The 23,265-nt window shown below is 35.9% G+C and overlaps 1 protein-coding gene across 3 annotated transcripts in view; it reads right to left on the minus strand.

Annotated features, from left to right (window-relative positions):
• Positions 1-23,265, minus strand: part of MINDY3 (MINDY lysine 48 deubiquitinase 3) — a 97,496-nt gene that overhangs the window by 32,931 nt on the left and 41,300 nt on the right. Inside the window, exons 9-11 of one of the 3 annotated variants that reach the window (XM_064284888.1) lie at positions 19,965-20,035; positions 18,745-18,819; positions 14,824-14,904 (exon numbers count right to left, since the gene is read on the minus strand). In XM_064284888.1, coding sequence (XP_064140958.1) covers positions 14,824-14,904; positions 18,745-18,819; positions 19,965-20,035 — 227 coding nt within the window. Of the gene's footprint in view, positions 1-14,823; positions 14,905-18,729; positions 18,820-19,964; positions 20,036-23,265 lie in introns of all 3 variants that reach the window. The other 2 variants (XM_023548891.2, XM_003410568.4) reach the window with 2 other exon arrangements.

A 23,265-nucleotide genomic window follows, 5' to 3' on the forward strand; every position in this document is an offset into this window, starting at 1 on the left:
GAAGAATCCTGATCAAAAGAGTGAAAATACAAAACAGAATTTCAAATTCTCAGATGATAGACTTCTGGAGCCATGGTGGGTACAGGAATTCCTGAAACTATTGCCCCAAGATATCTTGAAAACTTAAACCAAAAATATCCCCTGTTTAGCTTAACTAGTAAAAAAGGTCTGCCTTGAGCATTAAGCTCTTTCAAGAACCATCTATATACGATCAAATTAACACCAGCAACTCAAAAGATAAGATACGAACCTTTGAGGCCAGTGAGTGCATGTTAATGAGATAGGAACAACTCAGAAGAGGGGGGGTAAGAATGGCTGTATACTTGAAGGATGTAATCAATGTCACTAAACTGTACATGTAGAAATTTATTGAACTGGGTATGTCTTACTGTGTATATTCTCAACAACAACAAAATAATAAAATTTAGAAAAAAAAATGTACACGAACCTGGTACTTACCCTCACAAGGTTGCTTTGAGGAATAAGTAAGGAATGCATTAAAATATTCAGCATAGTGTCTGACACACAGGAGACAATAAACGTTAGCTATTACAATGTAATACAAATCTTTGCATTTCAACAGTACTTAGCACAATGTGTAACCCTGGCAATAACAAGTACTGTGAGAAAGCAAACGTCGTCAGTATCACTGATCAAGAAGCAGGAAACTGGAAGAAAAAGGAGACGTAACATGGAAGTAAAAGAATCAGCAGTCACAACCTGAATATCAAGGATGGACTGTGAGTGCTGAGTAGAATTCTGATAAGTACATTCTGGGCAGTGAATAATATAAACAAAAGCATAGAAAATAAAGAAAAAAAATCACAAACTTATTAGCACTTAGTGGCTTGTTGTTAGGTGCCATCGAGTCGGTTTCAACTTATAGCGAACCCACACACAACAGAATGAAATGTTGCCAGATCTTGCGCCATCCTCACAATCATTACTATGGTAGAGCCCATTATTGCAGCTACTATGTCAATCTATCTCGACAAAGGTCTTCCTCTTTTTCACCGACCCTCTACTTTACAAAGCATGCTGTCTCTCTCCAGGGACTGGTCCCTCCTGATAACATGTTCAAAGCATGTGAGGCAAAGTCTCCCCATTCGTTTCTAAAGAGCATTCAGGCTGTACTTCTGCCAAGACAGATTTATTCGTTCTTCTCGCAGTCCATGGTATATTCATTATTCTTTGCCAACACCATAATTTAAAGGCATCAATTCTTCCTCAGTCTTTCTTATTCATTGTCCACCTTTCACATGCAGATGAGGCAACTGAAAATACCATGGTTTGGGTTAGGAGCACCTTAGTCCTCCTCAGACTGACATCTTTGCTTTTTAAAACTTTACAAAGAGGTTTTTTGCAGCAGATTTGCCCAATGCAATATGTCATTTGGTTCCTTGACTGCTGCTTCCATGTGTGTTGACTGTGGAGCCAAGCAAGATGAAATCCTTGACAACTTCAATGTTTTCTCCATTTATCATAATGCTGCTTATTAGTCCAGTTGTAAGGGTTTGTGTTTTCTTTATGCTGAAGTGTAATCCACACTGAAGGTTACAGTCTTCATCAGTAAGTGCTTCAAGTCCTCTTCACTTTGAGCAAGCAAGGGTGTGTCACCTGCATATCCTAGGTTGTTACTGAGTCTTCCTCCAGTCCTAACAGTGTGTTCTCCTTCATATAGTTCAGCTTCTCGGATTATTTGCTCAGAATACAGATTGAATAAGGTGAAAGGATACAACTCTGACACATCTTTTCCCGATTTTAAACTACATGGTATCCCCTCGTTCGGTTCAAATAACTGTGTCTTGGTCTATGTACAGGTTCCACATGAGCACAATTAAGTGTTCTGGAATTCCCATTCTTCGGTCGCAAAGTTATTCATAATTTGTTATGATCCACACAGTCAAATGCCTTTGCATAGTCAGTAAAACACAGATAAACATCCCTCTGGTATCTTCTGCTTTCAGCCAAGTCAGAAGTCAACAGACAGACAGACACACATGTGGTAGACTTCGTGACTGTCAAACATTAAATGTAATAGAAGACATTTTACCCTAATTTGCTATCAACTCCTACTAGCTACACTTATTTTCATCAATTATGGACAGAGAGCTAGAGGTGTGGACTTAATGATACTAACTAACCTCACAGACTTGACTCATGAAAGAGCACCTTTAGATCCTTCTATAGACAGTATTTTATCTTGTTTAGAAATTATTTGGATTTCACTGTCACAAAAAATTAGAAGCAATGAAGCAAGGGCGACCACTGCTAGGAAGCCAACTTACAGTGAGAAGAGAAACAGAAAATTAAAAATATATATACATACATAAATCTGATATAAAAACATAGCTGCATGAGGGCATTCAGAATAGTAGCAAAGAGTACAGAGGACAATTAATGTTTACTTTTCTTTAAAGAAGAGGAAAATGTACAATGCATTTTAGAAAGATATCTGGTCAAGATAATTAGAAGCAAAAAGTTTTAGCAGTATCGTGGTACAACTCATTGGCATAACCCTCGATTCATTATGAGGATTAGTCCCAAAATGTGCTAAGCAGTTAGGAAACAGTTCTTGGTTAAAAATTCACAGAAAAAAAAATTCATTCAAGTAAGTGAAAATTGTTAGTTTGTACAAACTTATAAACAAACTTGGCAAGTAGTTATATAAAAAAAAAAACAGAAAATTAACTTCAGTATCATCCGTTGTAAATTGCTGCTTTTGTTTTAGAAAAGGTATATAAGGTCACATGTGTATAAGGTCACATGACAAATTATGATTTTAAACTATAAAAACAAATACCTTAGCCTTTTAAATCCACTTGCTTCCTGTAATAGGTAAGGCATGAAATCTAAACATATGCACAAAGTCCAAAATTTTCTTAAGAGAAATAGATAAGATGACTAAACTGGACTAAAATATAGGAAAACTCTTACAAAATGCCCAACTATGAATTTAATTTTATTACAAGTTCCATGAACTTTACCTAATGCTTGCTCCCATAGAAATAATTCTATCTAGATACTCGGTAAGAGATACCACTGGAAGAACACCGTCAGCTCATGCAGGAACAGTTAAATGTTTTGTTTTCCTTTGCACTAAATTTGGTTTCTTTATAAATTTTGTGTTTAAACTTTAATGTGTTTTCATATGTTCTTACCTGAAAGGAAAGCTGTTTTATCATAGGAAAGGCCAAAGGTGGTATTTTCCACACACTTACAAAGAGTCCTTTTATAACCATAAAAGAGGACAAAAAAGGGATGTAAAACTCATCTCCACTACTTCAAAAGAAAGTTTAAAATGGATTACCGAGGAAATTAGTCACTGATCTTCTGAAGGATGAAACTAGCTGCTCTAGGTAGGTTACAACTATTTTACATTGGATCAGCAGCTGTCACCCCACACTGAGATTCAAACACATAATAAATATAAAAAAGACAAGCTTATTTCATCCAACATTTTATAACTATAATTCCAATAATATCAAAGATATCATATTTAAAATTTTAAAGTCTTCTTGAATTTACATTGAAAATTAATTTCATAATTAGTTCTCCTAATTCAAGGGGAAGCTAAGAAAGTGACCAAAAGAATTTATTCTTAAAATCCAAATATACAAAAAGAGGACAAAGCCTTCGGTTTCAGAACAAATAACATCAGACCACAGCCTGAATCTAGGACACAAGACTGTACCCGCCAAACACAAGCCCAGGAAATGAATTCTTAAGGACTATCCAAAACCAAAGGAATTACAACAGGGAACCAGAGAGGTTAATCTGTAAATGACAACAACATCAGAACAATAAAAGAGGGAATAAACGGTGTAGGTACAGAACTTTCTAATAGAGAGGAAGGCAAAGCAATACCAAGTAATAATAGACTGGTTCAAACCTAGGAAGATATGGGTAAATTTCAAGGTAACCACAAAGAAAATTAATAAACCTACTCATCAAAATAAAGAAAAACAAAGTCTCAGTAAAAACAAAATCTACAAAAACAAAAGAAATGAAGAGAAAGAAAGGAACTCAGCACGGGAGAGTAAGAAGAACAAAGAAAATATCAGGACCACAAAAAAAAAAAAAAAAAGCACTATAAAATGACAGCAATAAACTCACACCTATCAATAATCACACTGAATATAAACGGCCTAAATGCACCCATCAAGAGACAGAAAGTGACAGAATGGATTAAAAAACAGGACCCATAAATATACTGTCTACAAGAGACTCACCTTAGAAATAAAGACATAAACTTATTAAAAGTCAAAGAATGAAATATATCCAGCAAACAGCTACCAAAAAAGAGCAGGGATGGCAATACTAATCTCAGATAAAATAGACTTTAAAACAAAATCCACCATAAAAGATAAAGAAGGGCACTATATAATGATTAAAGGGATGATCATCATGAAGACGTAACCATAATAAACATCTACACACCCAATGACAGGGCTCCAAAAGACATAAAACAAATGCTAGCAGCACTGCAAAGAGAAATTGGCAGTTTCACAATAATAGCATGAGACTACAATGCACCACTCTTTGTAAAGTATAGAACATCTAGAAAGAAAATCAACAAAGACACAGAAGAGCTAAAGCACACAATCAACCAACTTGACCATATGTATATATATAAATTACTCTACCCAACAGCTGGCAAGTACATATTCTTTTACAACTCACATGGAACGTTCTCCAGAATAGACCACATCTTAGGCCACAGAACAACCCTTGACAAAATCCAAAATATTAAGATAATACAAAGTACCTTCTCTGACCACAATGCCATCAAGGTAGAAATTAGTAACAGGAAGAGCAGGGGAAAAAATCAATTACATGCAAACTGAGTAACACCCTGCTTAAAAACCACTGGGGTAATAGAAGAAATCGGAGATGGAATCAAAAAATTTCTACAGTAAAATGAGAATGAAAACACATCATACCAAAACCTGTGGGACACAGCAGAGGCAGTCCTCAGAGGTCAAGTTATAGCAATAGATGGCCACATCAAAAAAGAAGGGACAAAATCAAAGCATTAGCTACACAACTCGAACAAACAGAAAGAGACCAACAAAAAAAGCCCACAGCAACCAGATGCAAGGAAATAATAAAGATCAGAGCAGATATAAATGAAATAAAAAAAAAAAAAAATGAAATAGAGAATAGAAAAACAATAGAAAGGATCAACAAAACCAGAAGTTTATTCTTTGAAAGGATCAACAAAATTGACAAACCACTGGCCAAACTGACAAAAGAAAAACAGAAGAGAAGGCGAATAGCCCAAATACGAAATGAAATGGGAGATACTGCAACAGACCCAACTGATACAAAAAGGATCATAATACAGTATTATGGAAAACTACACTCCAACAAATTTGAAAACCTAGTGGAAATGGGACATATTTCTAGAAACATACTACGTACTCAAACTACCATGAAATGATACTGAAAATCTGAACAGATCCATAACAAGAGAGGAGGCTGAAAAGGTAATTTAAAAACCCCCAACAACAACAAAAAAGCCCTGGCCCAGATGGCTTCACTGGAGAATTCTACCAAACATGCAGAAAAGATCTTATACCGGTACTACTCAAACTATTTCAGAACACAGAAAAGGAGGCTATACTTCCGAATTCATTCCATGAATTCAAAACCAGGCAAAGACAGCACATACACACATCATGAATATAGATGCAAAAATTCTCAACAAATTCTAGCCAGTAGAATTCAGCATCACATCAAAAAAATAATACACCACAATCAAGCAGGATTCATACCAGGTATGCAAGGATGGTTCAACATTAGAAAATCAATCAAGGTAATCCACCACATAAATAAAGAATAGAATCACATGATCATCTCAATCAATACAGAAGAGGCACCTGACAAAGTCCAACACTCATTCCTGATAAAAACTCTCAACAAAATAGGTATACCCACTGCCATTGAGTTGATTCTGACTCACAGCAACACTACAGGACAGAGCAGAACTGCCCCATAGAGGTTCCAAGGAGCACCTGGTGGATTCGAACTGCTGATCTTTTGGTTAGCTGCCGTAGCTCCTAACCACTACACCACCAGGGTTTCCAAAATAGGTATAGAAGGAGAATTTCTCAAGATAATAAAGGGGATCTATGCAAAACTCTGTCCCTATAGGGTCGCTATGAGTCGGAATCGACTTGACGGCAGTGGGTTTTTTGGGTATGCAAAACCAACAGCCAACGTCACTCTTAATGGAAAAGGCTGAAACCATTCCCCTTCAGAACAGGAACAAGACAAGGATGCCCTTATCCCCACTCCTATTTAACATTGTGCTGGAAGTTCTAGCTAGAACAATAAGGCAAGAAAAAGAAATAAAGGGCAACCAAATTGGTAACAAAGAAGTTAAACTGTTCCTATTTGTGGATGATATGATACTATACATTGAAAACCCAAAAAACTCCACAAGAAAACTACTGTAACTAATAGGAAGATTCAGCAGACTAACAGGATACAAGATAAACATACAAAAATCAGTTGGATTGCTATACACCAATAAAGAGAATGATGAAAAGGAAATTAGGAAAATAACACCATTTATAATAGCCCCTAAAAAAACAAAATACTTACGAATAAATCTAATCAGGGATATAAAAGTCCTATACAAAGAAAACTACAAAACACTACGGCAGGAAACCAAAAGAGATCTACATAAATGGAAAAACATACCATGCTCATGGATAGGTAGACTCAACATTGTGAAAATGACGATTCTACCCAAAGCAATTTACAAATACAATGCAATCCCAATCCAAATACCAACATTCTTTAAAGAGATGGAAAAACTAATCATTAACTTCATATGAAAAGGGAAGAACCCCCAGTAAGTTTAAGCACTGTTGAAGAAGAAGAATAAAGTCAGGAGACTCACACTACCTGACTTCAGAACCCTACTATGCAGCTACAGTAGTCAGAACAGCTTGGTACAGGTACAACAACAGATACATTGACCAATGCAAGGACTGAAAACCGAGATGTAAATCTATCCACCTACGGTTATCTGATCTTCGACAAGGGCCCAAAGTCCATCAAATGGGGAAAAGACAGTCTTTTTAAGAAACGGTGCTGGCAAAACTGGATGTCCATCTGCAAAAAAATGAAACAGAACCCATACCTCACACCATACACAAAACCTAATTCAAAATGGATCAAAGGCCTAAATATAGAGCCAATAACTATAAAGTTCATAGAAGAAAAAAAGTATGATCAATGCTAGAGGCCCTAATACATGGCATTAATAGGATACAAACCATAACCAACAACACACAAACTCCAGAAGATAAGCCAGATAAGTGGGATCTTCTAAAAATTAGAACACTGATGCTTATCAAAAGAGTTCACTGAAAGAGTAAAAAGAGAACCTAGAGACTGGAAAAAAATTTTGGGCTATTACAAATCAGACAAAGGTCTAATCTCTTAAAATCTACAGAAAAATCCAACACCTCTACAACAAAAAGACAAATAATTCAATTAAAAAATGAACAGACACTTCACCAAAGAAGACATTAAAATGGCCAACAGACACATGAGGAAATGCTCATGATCATTAGCCATTAGGGAAATGCAAATTAAAACCACAGTGAGATACCATCTCAACCCAGCATTACTGGCATGAATTAAAAAAACAGGAAATAAATGTTGGAGAGGTTGCGGAGAGATCGAAACTTGTATGCATGGCTGGTGGGAATGCAAAATGATACAACCATTTTGGAAAATGAGATGGTGCTTCCTTAGAAAGCTAGAAATAGAAATACCATATGATCCACAATCCCACTCCTAGGAATATATCCTGGAAAAATAAAAGTCATCACACGAATAGACATATGCACGTCCATATTCACTGCAACATTGTTCACAGTAGCAAAAAGACAGAAATAACCTAGATGCCCATAATCAGATGAATGGGTAAATAAACTGTGGTACATACACACAATGGGGTATTACACAATGATAAAGGATAAAGATGAATCTGGAAAGCATCTCATAACATGGATGAATCTGGAGGGCATTATGCTGAGTGAAATAATTCAATCACAAAAGGATAAATACTGTATGAGACCACTACTGTAAAAACCCATGAAAAAGTTTACACATAAAAAGAAACAATCTTTGAGGGTTATGAGGGAGGGGAGGAGTGGGGATAAAGAACACTAAACAGACAATAGATAATGTGGTAACTTTGGTGAAGGGTAAGACAGTATGCAATACTGAGGAAGTCAGCACAACTTGTACAAGGCAAGGTCATGGAAGCTCCACAGACACATCCAAACTCCCTGAGGGATGGAATTGCTGAGCTGAGGGCTGTGGGGACCATGGTCTCAGAGGAACATCTAGCTCGACTGGCATAACATGGTTTACAAAGAAAATGTTTTACAGTCTACTTTGCTGAGTAGAGTCTGGGGTCTGAAAAGCCTGTGAGCAGCCATCTAGGATACTCCACTGGTCTCATCCCTGTGGGAGCAAGGAAGAATGAAGAAAACTAAAGGTACAAGATTAGTCCAAAGGACTAATGGACCACATCCACCACAGCCTCCACCAGGCTGAATTCAGGACAGCTAAGTGGTGCCTGGCTAACACCACTGACTGCTCTGACAGAGACAGGGTCCCAGACAGAGCCGGAGAAAAATGTAGAATAAAATTCTAACTCACAAAAAAGGACCAGACTTACTGGCTTGACAGGGACTGGAGAAACCCTGAGAGTATGGCCCCTGGACACCGTTTGAGCTCAATAATGAAGTCACTCCTGAGGTTCACCCTTCATCCAAAGATTAGACAGGCCCATAAAACAAAACAAGACTAAAGGGGCACAACAGCCCAGAGACAAGGACCAGAAGGCACGAGGGGACAGGAAAGCTGGTAATAGGGAACCTAAGGTCAAAAAGGGAGAGTGTTAACATGTCGTGGGGTTGTTAACCATGTCATAAAACAGTATGTGTACTAACTGTTTAATGAGAAGTGAGTTTCTTCTGTAAACCTTCATCTAAAGTACAACAAAAAGAAAAAAAAAAAAAAAGGACAAAGAATCAAAGGAGGAAATGATTGCTAGAGAGAAGAAATGTAAGAGCACAGCTGCCCAAATATTCAACCAGGGAATACTTGGGCATTTAAATTATGTACATATGTTTCAGTATGAAAAGGCTTGGCTCCCAAAAGAAGAAAAGACTTACAATAACACAAATGTTACATAGCCTTGTTTTAAGAAGAGCTTTTTTTCCTTTTTTCTTAATCTATAGGCAGTTTAAAAGATAAACTGCTTTAATTATAGGTTCAAAAGTCTTTAAGCTTCTAGTTTCAAAATACATTTGTTTTACCTATGCAATAGGTTTGCAAGATTTCAACTGATGTCATTTGAAAGTATCATAATGTGGTTTCTGAAGACACTGACAATGCCCACAGAGCACATTTTCTTTCAATGTATAATACTCTTACCGTCATGGTTAGGTTCCAAAAAAATTCCAGGTCATCATGTGAAAATAGGCATTATGCAAAAATGGAGGATGACCACATCAGACCAAAAAAGAGGATGACTACAGTATTACATAACTGCCAAATTACATCATTATATAACTGCCAAACCACTGGGAATCATGGTATAGCCAAGTTGACACATAACCTTAACCGTCACAGCCAGCATTACTCTCACCTGGCACCTTGGTGTTCTTTAAGCCAGACATACGTTGTTAATGCACAAAATAGTCGAATAGTAGATTTTTTACTACTGTTGCACACGAGGACTGTCAGATAATGAAATAGGTGGTAAGTGAGCAGTAGGTGTGCTACTTCTGTTTACACACTCCCTTTGTGGTTATTAGTTGCCATCAATGTATGCCAGAATTGCTCTGTAGGGTTTTCAAGGCTGTGATCTCTCAGAACAATATTGCCAGGTCTGTCTTCCTAGGTGCCTCTGGATGGGTTCGAACTGCCAACCTTTTGGCTAGTAGTCAAGCACTTAACCATTTGTGCCATCCAGGGACTCTTCTCTTTTGGTTATCCTTTAATTTATCTGTTCTTCACAATTCGCCAGAGTGATCTTCTCAAAATATAAATTTAATCCTGCTCACTTCCTTCCTACTTCCCCCAAAACTAGTCCCACTACCAAAATTTTACAAGTCCAGTGGTTATTACTCTTAGAATGATTAGCAACATGGCCTCATCTTCTATCTTGCTCCCCCTAATCCTCAGTACTTCAGCTCTTCAGCTTGTCCTCAACCAGCTGTTTGCTTGCTCTTACTACTTCCTGTACAGAGAATGCTCCTTTCCCCTCTCCCCCAGTTTAATGCCTCAGTCCTCATTTTGAACATCAATTTTTCAAGGAACTAATTATTCATAATCTTCCAAAACTTAGGTAAATTCTTACAGCGTTATAGATACAGGCTTTGTCAGCACTCATCATCACAGTTGTAATTTTGTATCTAAATGTGTGATTAACGTCCCCCCAGCCAAAAGTCCCCCCAGTAGAATGTACACCTCCATAAGACTAGGACCCACTCATAACAGTATTTACACACCTGGCACAATGCAGGCATGTACTAAGTGCTCAGTAAATACTTGGAAAATAAATATACGAATAAATGAAGACAGATGCAACTACAATCACCTCCAGTGCCTAAGTCACATAAAGAATTCATTGCTTTTTCAAGGCATTTTACAGTGTTAAATTACAAACTGCCATGAAAATTATGAACTTAAAGTATGCTTTTTTCACTTAATTGTAACGAGTACAAAGAACTCAGCACACGGAATACATATCCAGACAAACACACATCCTAATTTTACATAAAAAGAAATCAACATTTAAATTAAATTGCTGGGAGAAAACAAAAAATAATATTTCGTTTCAAGTACAGAACATAATAAAGTGAATCAAGCCAAAAAAGCCACTACTGTCGAGTCGATTCTGACTCATAGTGACCCTACAACGACAGAGTGGGACTGCCCCCCAGGGTTTCCATGGCTGCAAATCCTTACAGAAGCAGACTGCCACGTCTTGCTCCCACAGAGCCGCTGGTGGGTTCAAACCGCCAACATTTGGGTTAGCAGCCAAACACTGCACCACCAAGGCTCCTTTAAAGTGGACAGACTCACCAAAAACAGACTCGCCAAAACTCAAAAATAAAAAATAAAAAACAAAAACAAACTGACAACCCAAATTACTTGCTCAGATATGGAAACATCAAATATAGAATGACCAAATAATGGTTCGTCATGTGATTTCAAGAATAGCCAAAATTTCCAAAATTTTCTATATGGTAAACTCTGCAGAAATACTATTTTATTTAGTGTTTAAATCAAATTGGACTCAACAAATGTTTTAAATATTCTCTCTCTCATTTACAATTTAAGTGATCTTCTGGCTTTACATTCCTTCATCACATAGGGAAATTTTTTTAACCTATGACTCTTTCTAAAAATAATATCCTCAAACAATCCAAATTCAATTGTCTTAAAATACATTAAAAAGAAAAGTACCTAGACATTTAAGAATCTTAAGACTGAGTCATAAAAACAAATTTTTTTAGAGATTTAAATGTCACTGGAACCCAAGTGAGAGAAATTAGTGTAAAACCTTCATTCATTCAACTAATGAATCACCTATACTGTGCCAGACTACATACCAGATCCTGGGAATACAAAGCTAAGTATCAAAAAATAAAATAAAAAGTAAAAAAACAGTATAAAATACAAGTTCTAAAAGAGAGATAAGATATTTGGTATACATGATTTTTGACTATTTATAATAGTTTAAAAATAAAAAATCTTACTATAAAATCCTTACAATCACCTCACGTGTGTGTGCATTCTCCTGTCATGACTATCAGTAGCTTCAGGAATGTCCTGAAATGAGGGTACATTTAAAACCCTTGTTTGACTTACATGGCATACACTGAGTTTATGTTTTGTAAGGCCTACAGCTGCTATGGAAGGGGTTTTTGTGTTTCTCTTGTACGTACTCCATGTCTGTACTCTGACATTTCATCGCACAAGGCTGGGATTTGTGGATAAGGCAATGAAAGATACAGTCCTCCCATGAGAAGGCTCACTGCCTACTATGAGGTATGTGAAAAACAGTGTGGGAAGTAGAAAGTATGTGTTGTATGATAAATGCAACAGGAGAATGGACTAAGTGCTACGGGAACAAGGACAAATACCAGGACAGGTAAGTAAGGAGTGTCTGTTTCATAGAAAGGCAGGTATAATTCACTCCCACGACACTGTCACCATATCTAACGTATTCAGATGCTTGAATAAAAAATGTCTGCAAATTCACATAACTCAACTGACACTGCTGCCATTATTCAATTGATATTACCTTTCTGTGAAATCTTTCCTGCTATTTTGACAACAAAAATCACTTCTTAAATACCAACCATAATATTTAAGATTCAAAATGTTTTCACCTTATTGTCTTCTATTTTTAAATTTATATTTTTATGTAATTTATTAGTTTTCCTGAAACTAAAGAATAGGGTTACACTGCAGATAATAAAAATTGGCTTGACAACGCATTTTTGTGTGTAAATTGGAATTTTTTTTCTGGAAATTTATAACACTTGAAACAAAATTAGTCAAACAAGCATATCCTCACTCAAGAAGTTATTCAGTTTCTGTAGTTCAAACGCTGCTTTTAACTTCTTCCTTCTCCCTACTTTAACAGAGAGACAGCAAGAGCTTTTAGACTGACTCTAACATATCAGTCAGTGTAAAGGTTTTAGATTGGTACACTATAATTTTCCCTGTTTAAATGTTATTATTTAGCTAGACTTTTGCCAGCACAATAAAAATACAGTAATAAATAATATATTTGGGAAAAAACAAAAACAAAACATTGCTGTCAAGTCGATTCTGACTCATAGCAACCCTATGGGACAGAGTAGAACTGGCTCATAGGGTTTCCAAAGAGTGGCTAGCGGGTTTAAACTGTGACCTTCTGATTAGCAACCGGGCTCTTAACCACTGCACTACCAAAAACCAAACCAAACCCAGTGCCGTCGAGTCAATTCCAACTGCACTACCAGGGCCCCACAAATAACATATCAGGTCCACAAAATTTAGCACTGTCAGCTCAGTCTTTGGAACATCTTATACAATTCACACCTCCTACAGAAACAAATACACTTACATTAACAATTACATGCTAAAAAGCTCATGGAGTAATCAGTAAAGTATGTAAGAATCAAGGAACTTCAAATAATACAATTATATATTTTGCCCCTTCAGCCTAACATCTAGCAACTATATCTACGCATATCAGAGATACTAAAGTTTGTTGAGTAATGACAACAATGATAATGATGATGACAACAGCTAAGATTTACTGAACACTTAACTTGTATTAGGCACTTGTCTGATAACTATTACCAATCTCTATTTTAAAGAAGGGAGAAGTCCTTGTGGCACAGTGGTTAAGAGCTTGGCTGCTAACCAAAAGGTCAGCAGTTTGAGTTCACCAGCTGCTCCTTGGAAACTCTATAGGGCAGTTCTACTCTGTTCTATAAGGGTCACTATGAGTCAGAATCGACTCGATGGCAATGGGTTTTCTGGGTTTTTTAGAGGCTGGGAGATGTTAGGAAGTGGCAAGGCTGAGATTCAAACTAAAGCTGTCAGACTTCAAAGCTCTTAACCACTGAAATGAGAAAAAAGAACCACTGTAGGTAAAGGCTGGGCTTTAGAAATGGCTTTGCTGTAAGAATTTTAAAATAAACATATTCAAATGCATTCCATCTATTTTAATATTTTAATCATGTATATACTAAAATTGTGGGAAATATCCCACATTAAAAAAGCACTGACTTCAGTATCATTGAATTGTTAGTAAATTCTAAAATGTTTATCTAGGTGTTATACAAGCAGTCCCCGGGTTAAGAACGAGATCCATTCCTGGAGTGTGCCTTTCAGAATTTTTAGGTAAGTCAGAACAGGAGTATACAGTTCTTATTTAGCCTTACTTTAGTGGTGGAGAGATTTATTTAGTAAGCAAATTCTTACTGTTTGCCTACCAGGCATTTAAGTGCTGTAGGGAGCCCTGGCGGCACAGTGGTTAAGTGCTCAGCTGCTGATTGAAAGGTCGGCAGTTCAAACCCATCAGCCGTTCCACAGGAGAAAGATTTGCCATCTGCTTCGGTAAAGGTTACAGGCTTGGAAACCCTACAGGACAGTTCTACTCTGTCCTATAGGGTTGTTGTAAGTAGGAATCAACTTGATGGAAGTGGGCTTTTAGGTTTTAGTGCAAAAAAAGGCTTGAAGCCTTTTCAATGATTTAAAAGCTGCACATGCAGAAAGTGAAGGTGATTGTGAAGAACTTGTGAGTAGGAGTTGGTTCAATCACTTCAAAGTGAAGGCAAATTTACATAATATTAAAGGGCAAGTACCAGTTACCTGTAAGTTGGACATTCCTAACCTGGGGACTGCCTATAGTGAAAATATTTTTTATCATGTAAATTGGATTTTTAGCTTCTCTAGGAAAAAAGCAACCCAAACCATTTATAATCAATTATTTTTACCATAACTCAAAAGATTTCTGAATAAAATCAAAAGCCAAAGCTCTCAAAGTCGGAAAAGGTAAAGAAACTATAAGTAAACCATAACAGAGATTGGTATTGAAATGATCCCAGAATTAGAAGAGTGTAACAATATGTTATTTAATATTAATTTTTTAGATTTTGGAATAATCCACGTGTTAGTGGGAATAAAGCGAAGTTTGCAAACAGACCAAAACTAAATATAGATTTATATTACTTGTTTGCCTGTTGTCATGCTAAAAAAGAAAATCTGCTATGAGCATACCTTGGCAAAAAATACGGTGAGGTGAGTTTCACTGCCGACAATCCAAATAGGGTACTTTGGAGATTTCAAGTAAGAACCAACCTGGAACAAATGTAGCAAAATGAAACAAATGATAAATTTATACTGCCTGTTAAATATTTGTCCACAAATATTTGAAACACAACTCAAGTGTCAAATTCATATTAAAATGGAATACTGTATTGTGGACAAGCATGTTGACCTGCGTATTTCATTCTCTTTCCTTCTCCTACAGGGCCTGACCCACAGAAGTCAAATGCTGAATGTAAAAATGGATGTTATGAAGACTGTCAGTGCTAAGCTTGTATTGCGTCTTTACACCAGCACAACAATAATGCAGATTTAACACAGTTAGAAACAATTAGGTTACTCCTAAAAATCATTCTCACATTTTGTTAATGTTCTTAGATAGAATGGCCACTTCTAGAGTTTCAGCATGGTATCTCAGTCCTAAAACTTTAAACCTAGAAATAGTTACTTTACAAGGAAAATAATTATAAAGTAAATGAGTAAATTTATTTAAAAAATGAATAAAGGGGAGAAGCCTTAAGAACTTTCCTGTCCTCAAGGCATCTAGGGAAATACAATAATCTCTCTTAAAGCAAATACATAATTCAAAACATTTAAGAGTATAAAAGAATTCTGTCACATAATCCTTCTTGGTAGAAGGTAAAGTCAAGGTTTTACAATACAAACAGTCTCTTTAAAATACATAAAAAGCTCTACGTACAGCCTGATTTCTTGGATATATACTTAATCTATAAACACTACAGTACCAAAAACTTCAGAACATTATTTTGAGTGTGTGACAGAAAAAAAAAAGTTTAATACACAACACATAAAACAGGTTTGTGAAATCCAATCAAGTCCACACCAATCAATTTCACACTGTTATTAGGACAGACACCTTAACTTAAAAACAACTAATCTTATTAATCAAATGTACTGAATTTTCTTTATTTCATATAGATTGCTTATAATCGGTAAATTGCACATCTTTACCACAGCAGACAGGGCCAATTTTTCTTTCCTAATCAGCCAGCGGAGCCCTGGTGGCACAGTGGTTAAGACCTTGGCTGCTAACCAAAAGTCAGCAGTTCGAATTCACCAGCCCCTCCTTGGAAACTCTATGGGCAGTTCTATCCTGTCCTATACAGTCGCCATGAGTTGGAATCGACTTGATGGCAACAGGTTTGGTTTGGTTTTTGGTTTAATCAGCCAGCAGCCCTTCTGTAATGTCCCTGCTTCAACCATCACTTCGACACCGTGGAACTTATTCTTAACATTAGGTAGGAAGTGCCCATGATGCCCGTGAATAAACTAAGAAGGTAGTCTTATTTTATTTATGGGCAGAAAAACTAGTATCTTTGTCCTAAGATGGGAGGGATGAGTTGGATGTGCTAACACGGCAATAGTGAACTAATGCTATTTGGGGACAGCAGAGAAGAATAAAAGTAAAACAACAAAGAAAAATGGAGAGCTCTAATCTATCACAGCTTCAGAGTAGCAGGGGATTTTAGAGGTGAGCAGAGCAAATCTTTCACTTTATACATAAGGAAACTGAGAAATGGGATCAATGTCTTTCCTAAATTCAAGCAACTAATTTAGTGTATGGCTGGAATTAGAATGCAGATTTTCTGACTCTTAATCTGGTGGCTTTCCATTCCATCATGCTGCCTCTTATGGTGAACAGTTTAGATATTGTTTAATTTCTCTTTTAGATAAAGCATGTTTGCATATGTATGTGTATGTACATTTGCATATGATCTCATCTGTATGTATATACACTTAAACTAAGTACGTAAGTTTATGTAAAGTAGGATCAAACAGTAAATGAATGTTGAAATTTATGAAATGTTTTGTAATAATAAAAATAAATAAGTTAATTAAAAGGGAGTGAACAAACAGGGCAGCTGCTCTGGGAAACCATTTGGCAGTACCTCAAAAAGTTAAACATAGAATTACCATATGGGCCAGCAATTCCGCTCCAAGATACATATTCAACAGAACTGAAAAACTTATGTTCACAAAAACCTTGTACATGAGCATTCATTACTCCTTACTAATAACATTATTATTACATATTATAGTAATAACAGCATTACTCATAGTAGTAAAAAAGTGTAAATAATCCAATGTCTATCAATCCATGAGTGGATAAACAAAATTGATATACCCATATAACAGAATATTATTTGGCCATGAAGAGGAATGAAGTACTGCCTGATACATGTTACAACATGGATGAACCTTGAAAACATTATGCTAAGTGAAAAAAAGCCAGGCAAGGCCATTTATCGTATAATTTCATTTATATGAAATGTCCAGAACAGGCAAATCCATAGAGATGGGAAGTTGATTAGTGGTTGCCAGGGACTGAGGAAAAGAGAAAGTGACACTAATGAGTTCAGAACTTCTTTTTGGGGTGGTGAAAATGTTCTGGAATTAGACAGGGGTGATGGTTGTACAACCTTGTGAATAAACTAAAAAACCACTGAATTGCATACCTTAAAATGGTGAGTTTTATGGCATGTGAATTAAATATCAATTAAAAAAAAGAGTAGTGCACAGTAAAAAATATCCAGGAGAACTTTTCTGGTGTGTGTATGTGTGTGTAAAGACGGAAACAGGAAGAGTGAGAAGGGGAAGAGAGAGAAAGGGAGGGGAGGGGGATAAGAAGGCAGGGGCAGTTTGTTTTGTATTAATGAACATACACGTTTCAAAATGATATGTAGAAGGTTAATTTCATTTCTAAAGGACAACTCACTACACTATCAAATTAAAGGAAAAAGAATGAGGGAATGCTCAGATATACAAAATTAACACAAGCACAGTTATTTCCTTAACTCCATTTCTCTAAGCATTTGGTAAAAAGTAAATGTATATGGCATTTGTGAAGGATATCTACAGCTATATACAGATGAACACCATAGTTACTGCTAGAGCATTACAGCAATATGCAAATAGGAGACTATACAACAGTATTTCTTAAGTCAAAAAAAAAAAAAAGCAAAAGCATATTTAGAAAACAATGCTGTTGAAATTTTCCAGTCATGCATTCAACAAATATATTGAATACCTAATATGTGCCCAGCAAGACAATGTCCCTGCCTTCAAAGAGTCTATATTCTATTGGAAAAGGTAACAATGAAAAACAATTTGAAGACTAAAAAAAGATAAATAAGTAAACAAAAAAGATAATTAGATTGATTACTGTAATAAAATAATGTAGAAAAGAGTAATTGGAAGAACGGTAGAGGAAAGCATCTCTGAGGTACCATTTGAAGTACAACCTGAAGAGGAGAGTGAGCCATTCAATTTAAAGAGCTGCTGCTTTACAACTTGAATTCTGTGATTTAACTAGGCTATTTTATGAGCTTTTTTGCAGGCCCTTTTTTTCCTGGGAAACTGGTAAAATGAGTTCTAAGTATTAAATAGCTCAGATCAATATAAACTAACTTGTTAAATGTCATGTATATTCAGGTGATACGCTGTGTTTAGGATCAAGGTTGATACTATTCATAAATCATGCATAAAGTTAAAAATTTAAAAAGAATCCCTTATTCTTTAGTTACTTATTAATCATCAATGTGAGAAAATATCCTAGCCCAATGTTTATTAGGTATCACTGAGCATCTCAATAAATGTATGGGCACATAAGCTGATATATACTTCTGAGTAATGTATGACAACTAGCAGATGCAAAGTTATACATGGTCTTAAAAGTTTTAAGAAAATTAAATAGGTCACAAAGACTTATAAAACTACAAGCCAATTTATCCATGAAAACAGGAAAAACAAACCTGAAAACACAATTCCTAACCAGCAACTTTAAACTCATTAAATTTCAATTGCAAAATATCATATATAACTATTTATGACACATACTATAATAGGAAATACCGTATGGAAGTTTGACTGGATAGCAAGGGAAGATGTAGCTCCTGACTTGTGGGTATGAGACTGGAGAAGTAACAACTTGTGGGCAAAGAAAAACAGAAAAGCTTCAGGTGTCGAATGATGAAATACTACTCCAAATTCCTTATATACCATCTGAATTATAACTACAATGTGTAATCAAAATATGCATCTCCACACAGTATCCCTATATAACACACACACTTTTAAGGTATGTGAATGCTTGTGTGTGTGCTGAGGTGGGGGACACAGTTTAATTCTCTGGTTGCCAGACTGCCTCAGAATATCCTTAGCTTGTATAATAAAAGTCACTGAAAATTAAAGAGTGGGTGTTGTTCGAGAATATGCTCCCTATTAATGAATAAGGGTGGGATGAATGCTGTTTATCATACACATATCACCCCTGCCCCAGTGTGTCATGGAAGAGGATCACTGTCTGGCAAAAAAGAGAGAAGGGAAGATACTGTTGCTGTTATTAAAAGTAATCATCACTACCAGAACCACTGCCATTAAACCACCATTCGAAAATGGAAAAGAAAATTATACCTATTTCTTTCTTTCTCCCAAATCATTATGACATTTTATTAAGTGCAAACCATTAATGATTTAAATCTCATTTATGACTATTTGGAACATCCAATGGTCATTTCAGATTGTTTACAAAAGGCAATGACATACATAGCAATAAATGAATTTCATGGCAGTTCCTAACCTTAGTGCATGTGTTGAAGAGTTTAATTTTGTGAAACATTTGGAACTTTTTTTTTTAGTGCGAAATCATTTTTTCAGATGGAAAGGATAAAAGTTAGAATTTCAGTCATTTAGCAAATTCTTTTTCTTTGCCTGATAAAGTAATACCAGTTGTTTTGGTGATACATACTCTGTTGGTTCATGAGGAAGAAACAGTGTGTTCTTTTCAGCTCAGTTTACCAAACAATATATTTATATTCAATAACAGATTTCTCTATTTTTACATATTACTTTGTACTGGGTTCTGCTCTCCTCCCTCTACAAAGAACAGACATGGCATAAGAAACTTCGCATGGTCAGCTGGCTCAAAATTATCCTTACTAACCCTGTCGGTTTGGGGTAGGAGATCAGGAAGGAATAACAATAAGCTAAACGGTGCTGTCATAGGAGCAAAGATACTATCCAGAGCAGTGGACAACAAAAAAACATTCAAAGTACCTTAAAAAACAACTTACCTTACAGTATCGTAAAGCCTCCATTAATGTTAAGAAGCCTACAGCTGCTTGTTTATGTATACCAAGAAGTTCTGTTAAAAGAAAAAAAAAGTTACCACTGTACTAGTATATATAAGCCTTAAAAGTACTTAAATGTAAAAATACGTGTGCATATATATAATCCACACTAATAACTTTTACTCAAGACTACACTATTAAGAGTTCACATCAAATCACTATCATGGTACTGCTCATTATAAATGGGATTAGATCAGGTTTGCGGTAGGTAAATGTGACCCTTCAGATGCACATTAAATGTATTTATAAAACGTTCTATTAAATGTTAACTTTTTTAGTAAGGTAAATTTCCCCTGAAATCCAGAAAATTATTGGCAAAAATAAAGAAAAGGATCCTTAATAATTATCATGCAATTCAAGTTAACCTGAACTAACTTTGATTTAGAAAAACAAACGGATATGCTAATGATAATTTCTAAGATTTATCATTGGGTAGCAGTGAATTGACTTGTACAATACTTAAAACATGAACATTTGATATGATCCCTCTCTCCCATAAACAAACTCAGAGTGCTTAGGACTGGAGAAATAAAGACGAATGGAAAATGGTCACTACCTTACAGAGGCTAAGAGTTTACCAAGTGATAGAGATTAAAAAAATGTGCTCTCTCTCTGCACATATGTGTGCAAGTGCACATGTACACACAAACACACACAGTGATATGAGAGCATCTCCTTGAAGTGGAGGGAAAGTTTACAGAGTGGTAATATTTGAGTTGAATCTTAAAGCACAGATAGAAATATTCAGACCAAAAAGGGGATAAGAAGATTCAAGGCAGAGGAAATAGAGTAAAAAAGCAAGAAAATATAACAACATATTTGGGGGGCAAAGAAACTGTCAAAGCTTCCTTGGAAGTTTCTAGCCTGGGAAACCCTATAAATGGTTATGAACTAAAAGAAAGAATTAAAAAGAAGTAGGTTCTGGAATAGTGTGGAAAGAGAGAATGAGTTTGGTTTTAGACATGCTAGGATTGAGGTACCTTTAGGACTTCTAGCTAGGGATGGATATACAACTGGAATTAAGGCCCAGGAGCACAGAAGAGAGATTACGGTTATATATTGAGATTTGGGAATCATTAGACTACAGATGAGAGTTAAATACATGGATATGAATAAAATAGAACAAAGCACAGAGAGTTAAAGAGATTACCTCACAACAGAGATAAAATTACAATGACAATAAAGTCCATAGACTCTACCCTTCAGCTAATGTACATTAAGTAAATTTTTTATAATAATCATCTGGGGTCACATATATTTCTAAAAAGCAATTTTTTTTTTCTGGTTCAAGATTATCTCTACTGTAAGCATGCTGTATACAAAATTTTGCATCCTCTTCACCATCTGGGCATATCTTGTCCAATTTTCTATTAGAATATTATGCTTTTTTAATCAACTAATATAATAAAAAGTATTAACTCTTAGTCATTTTTGTTGTAAATATTTTACTATTTATTCTTAGGTATAACAATCAGATAGTGGAAGCCAAGAGGTGGTAGTTTGATTTTTTAGAGTTGTAAATTCAAAATTAATATAAAGCAAGTATACATAAAGTTTGTATTTGGTCACTAGCTTCTTACAGGCATAGGTAGGGTTAGAGCAAAGGTTCTCAAATTGCAGCGGGGGACTCTTCCAACCAAAAACCAAACCCGTTGCTGCCGAGTCGATTCCGACTCACAGTGACCCTGAAGGACACAGCAGAACTGTCCCAGAGGGTTTCCAAGGAGTGCCTGGTGGGTTTGAACTGTTGATCTTTTGGTTAGCAGCTGCAGTTCTTAACCACTGTGCCACCAGGGTTTCCGTGGGACTCTTAGGGGTCCATAAGACCCTTTAGGGACTACATGAGATCAAATTAAGATGCCAGTTGCCATTTTTATTTACTCTCTCATGACTGCAGAGTTTTCCAGTGGCTAAATGTTACATCACAAGAGATCTGAATGTATGAGCAGATACGAGAATGCAGCTGTCTACTAATAAGCAAGGCATTACCAAGATATGGAAAAATTTGAAACAATACCATATTTCTTAATTTTTAAAAGTTTATTGTGGTAAAATATATATAACAGAAAGTTTGCCATTTAAACAATTTTTGAATGTACAATTCAGTGCATTAATTACTTTCACCATGTTGTGCTATCACCAGCATCCATGTCAAAAAGTTCTACGTCTCCCCAAACAGAAACTCAGCACCTGCTCCGCAGCAACTCCCATTCCCTCCTCCCCCCGGTCTCCTGGCAACCTTTACTTATCCTTTGAGTCTATGCATTCACCTATTTAAAATACTTCATATAGGTGGGATTTTACAATATTTATCCTTTTGGGTCTGACTTACCTCACCCAGCATGTTTTCAAGGCTCATCCACCCCATAGCATGTACAAGCATTTCATTTTCCTTTATCGCTAAATAATATTCCATTGTATTACCATCCTACATTTTATTCATTTATCTGTTGATGATCACCCGTGCTGTTTCCACCTTTTAGCTATCATAAATAATGCTGCAACGAACACTGATGTACAAGTATCTGCATCACAGTTTTCAAGTCTTTTAGGTATATACCTAAGGAGCCCTATGGTACAATGGTTAGGTACTCGACTGCTAACTGAAAGATCAGTGGTTTGAACCCATCATCCACTCCGTGGCAAAAAAGGCCTAGCAATCTGCTTTCCTAGATTTACAGCCTAGGAAACCCTATGCGGTCATTCTACTCTGCCCTATAGAGTCACTATGAGTGGGAATCGACTCGACGGCAGATAACAATAACAACAACAACAGTGGGTACAAGGTAGCTCACTAATTTTTTTGTTTGTTTTAGAAGTTATTTTTTCATAAAAAATGTTATTTATGTTAACAAGTAATGGGTATATTATTATTATTTTAAAATAATAAATATTTTTAAATTTGTCAGTCTTAATTTCTAACATGAAAAACACTGATCATTACATATATTTGCTTATAACCCATATAAGCAAAAACTCTTAGGGATCCTCAATAATTTTTGAGAATATAAAGGGCAATAAGACCAAAAAGTTTGAGAATTACTGGATTAGAGCATTCAAAGGTGAGAGGAAATAGGGGTCAGCAGCTCAGATGGGCAGAAATGCATATTTACCCTTCTCTTCCATCGGAAAGGCAGACAGCGCTAAATGTTTTCACGCTCAAAGAATATACATGTTGGGAAACATTTTCACAATTGAATTTCTAAAATCAATTACCACCACCTAGTGTTATGAGTAGATACTA

Source organism: Loxodonta africana, chromosome 4 (genome assembly GCF_030014295.1).
Source record: "Loxodonta africana isolate mLoxAfr1 chromosome 4, mLoxAfr1.hap2, whole genome shotgun sequence".
Lineage (NCBI taxonomy): Eukaryota > Metazoa > Chordata > Mammalia > Proboscidea > Elephantidae > Loxodonta > Loxodonta africana.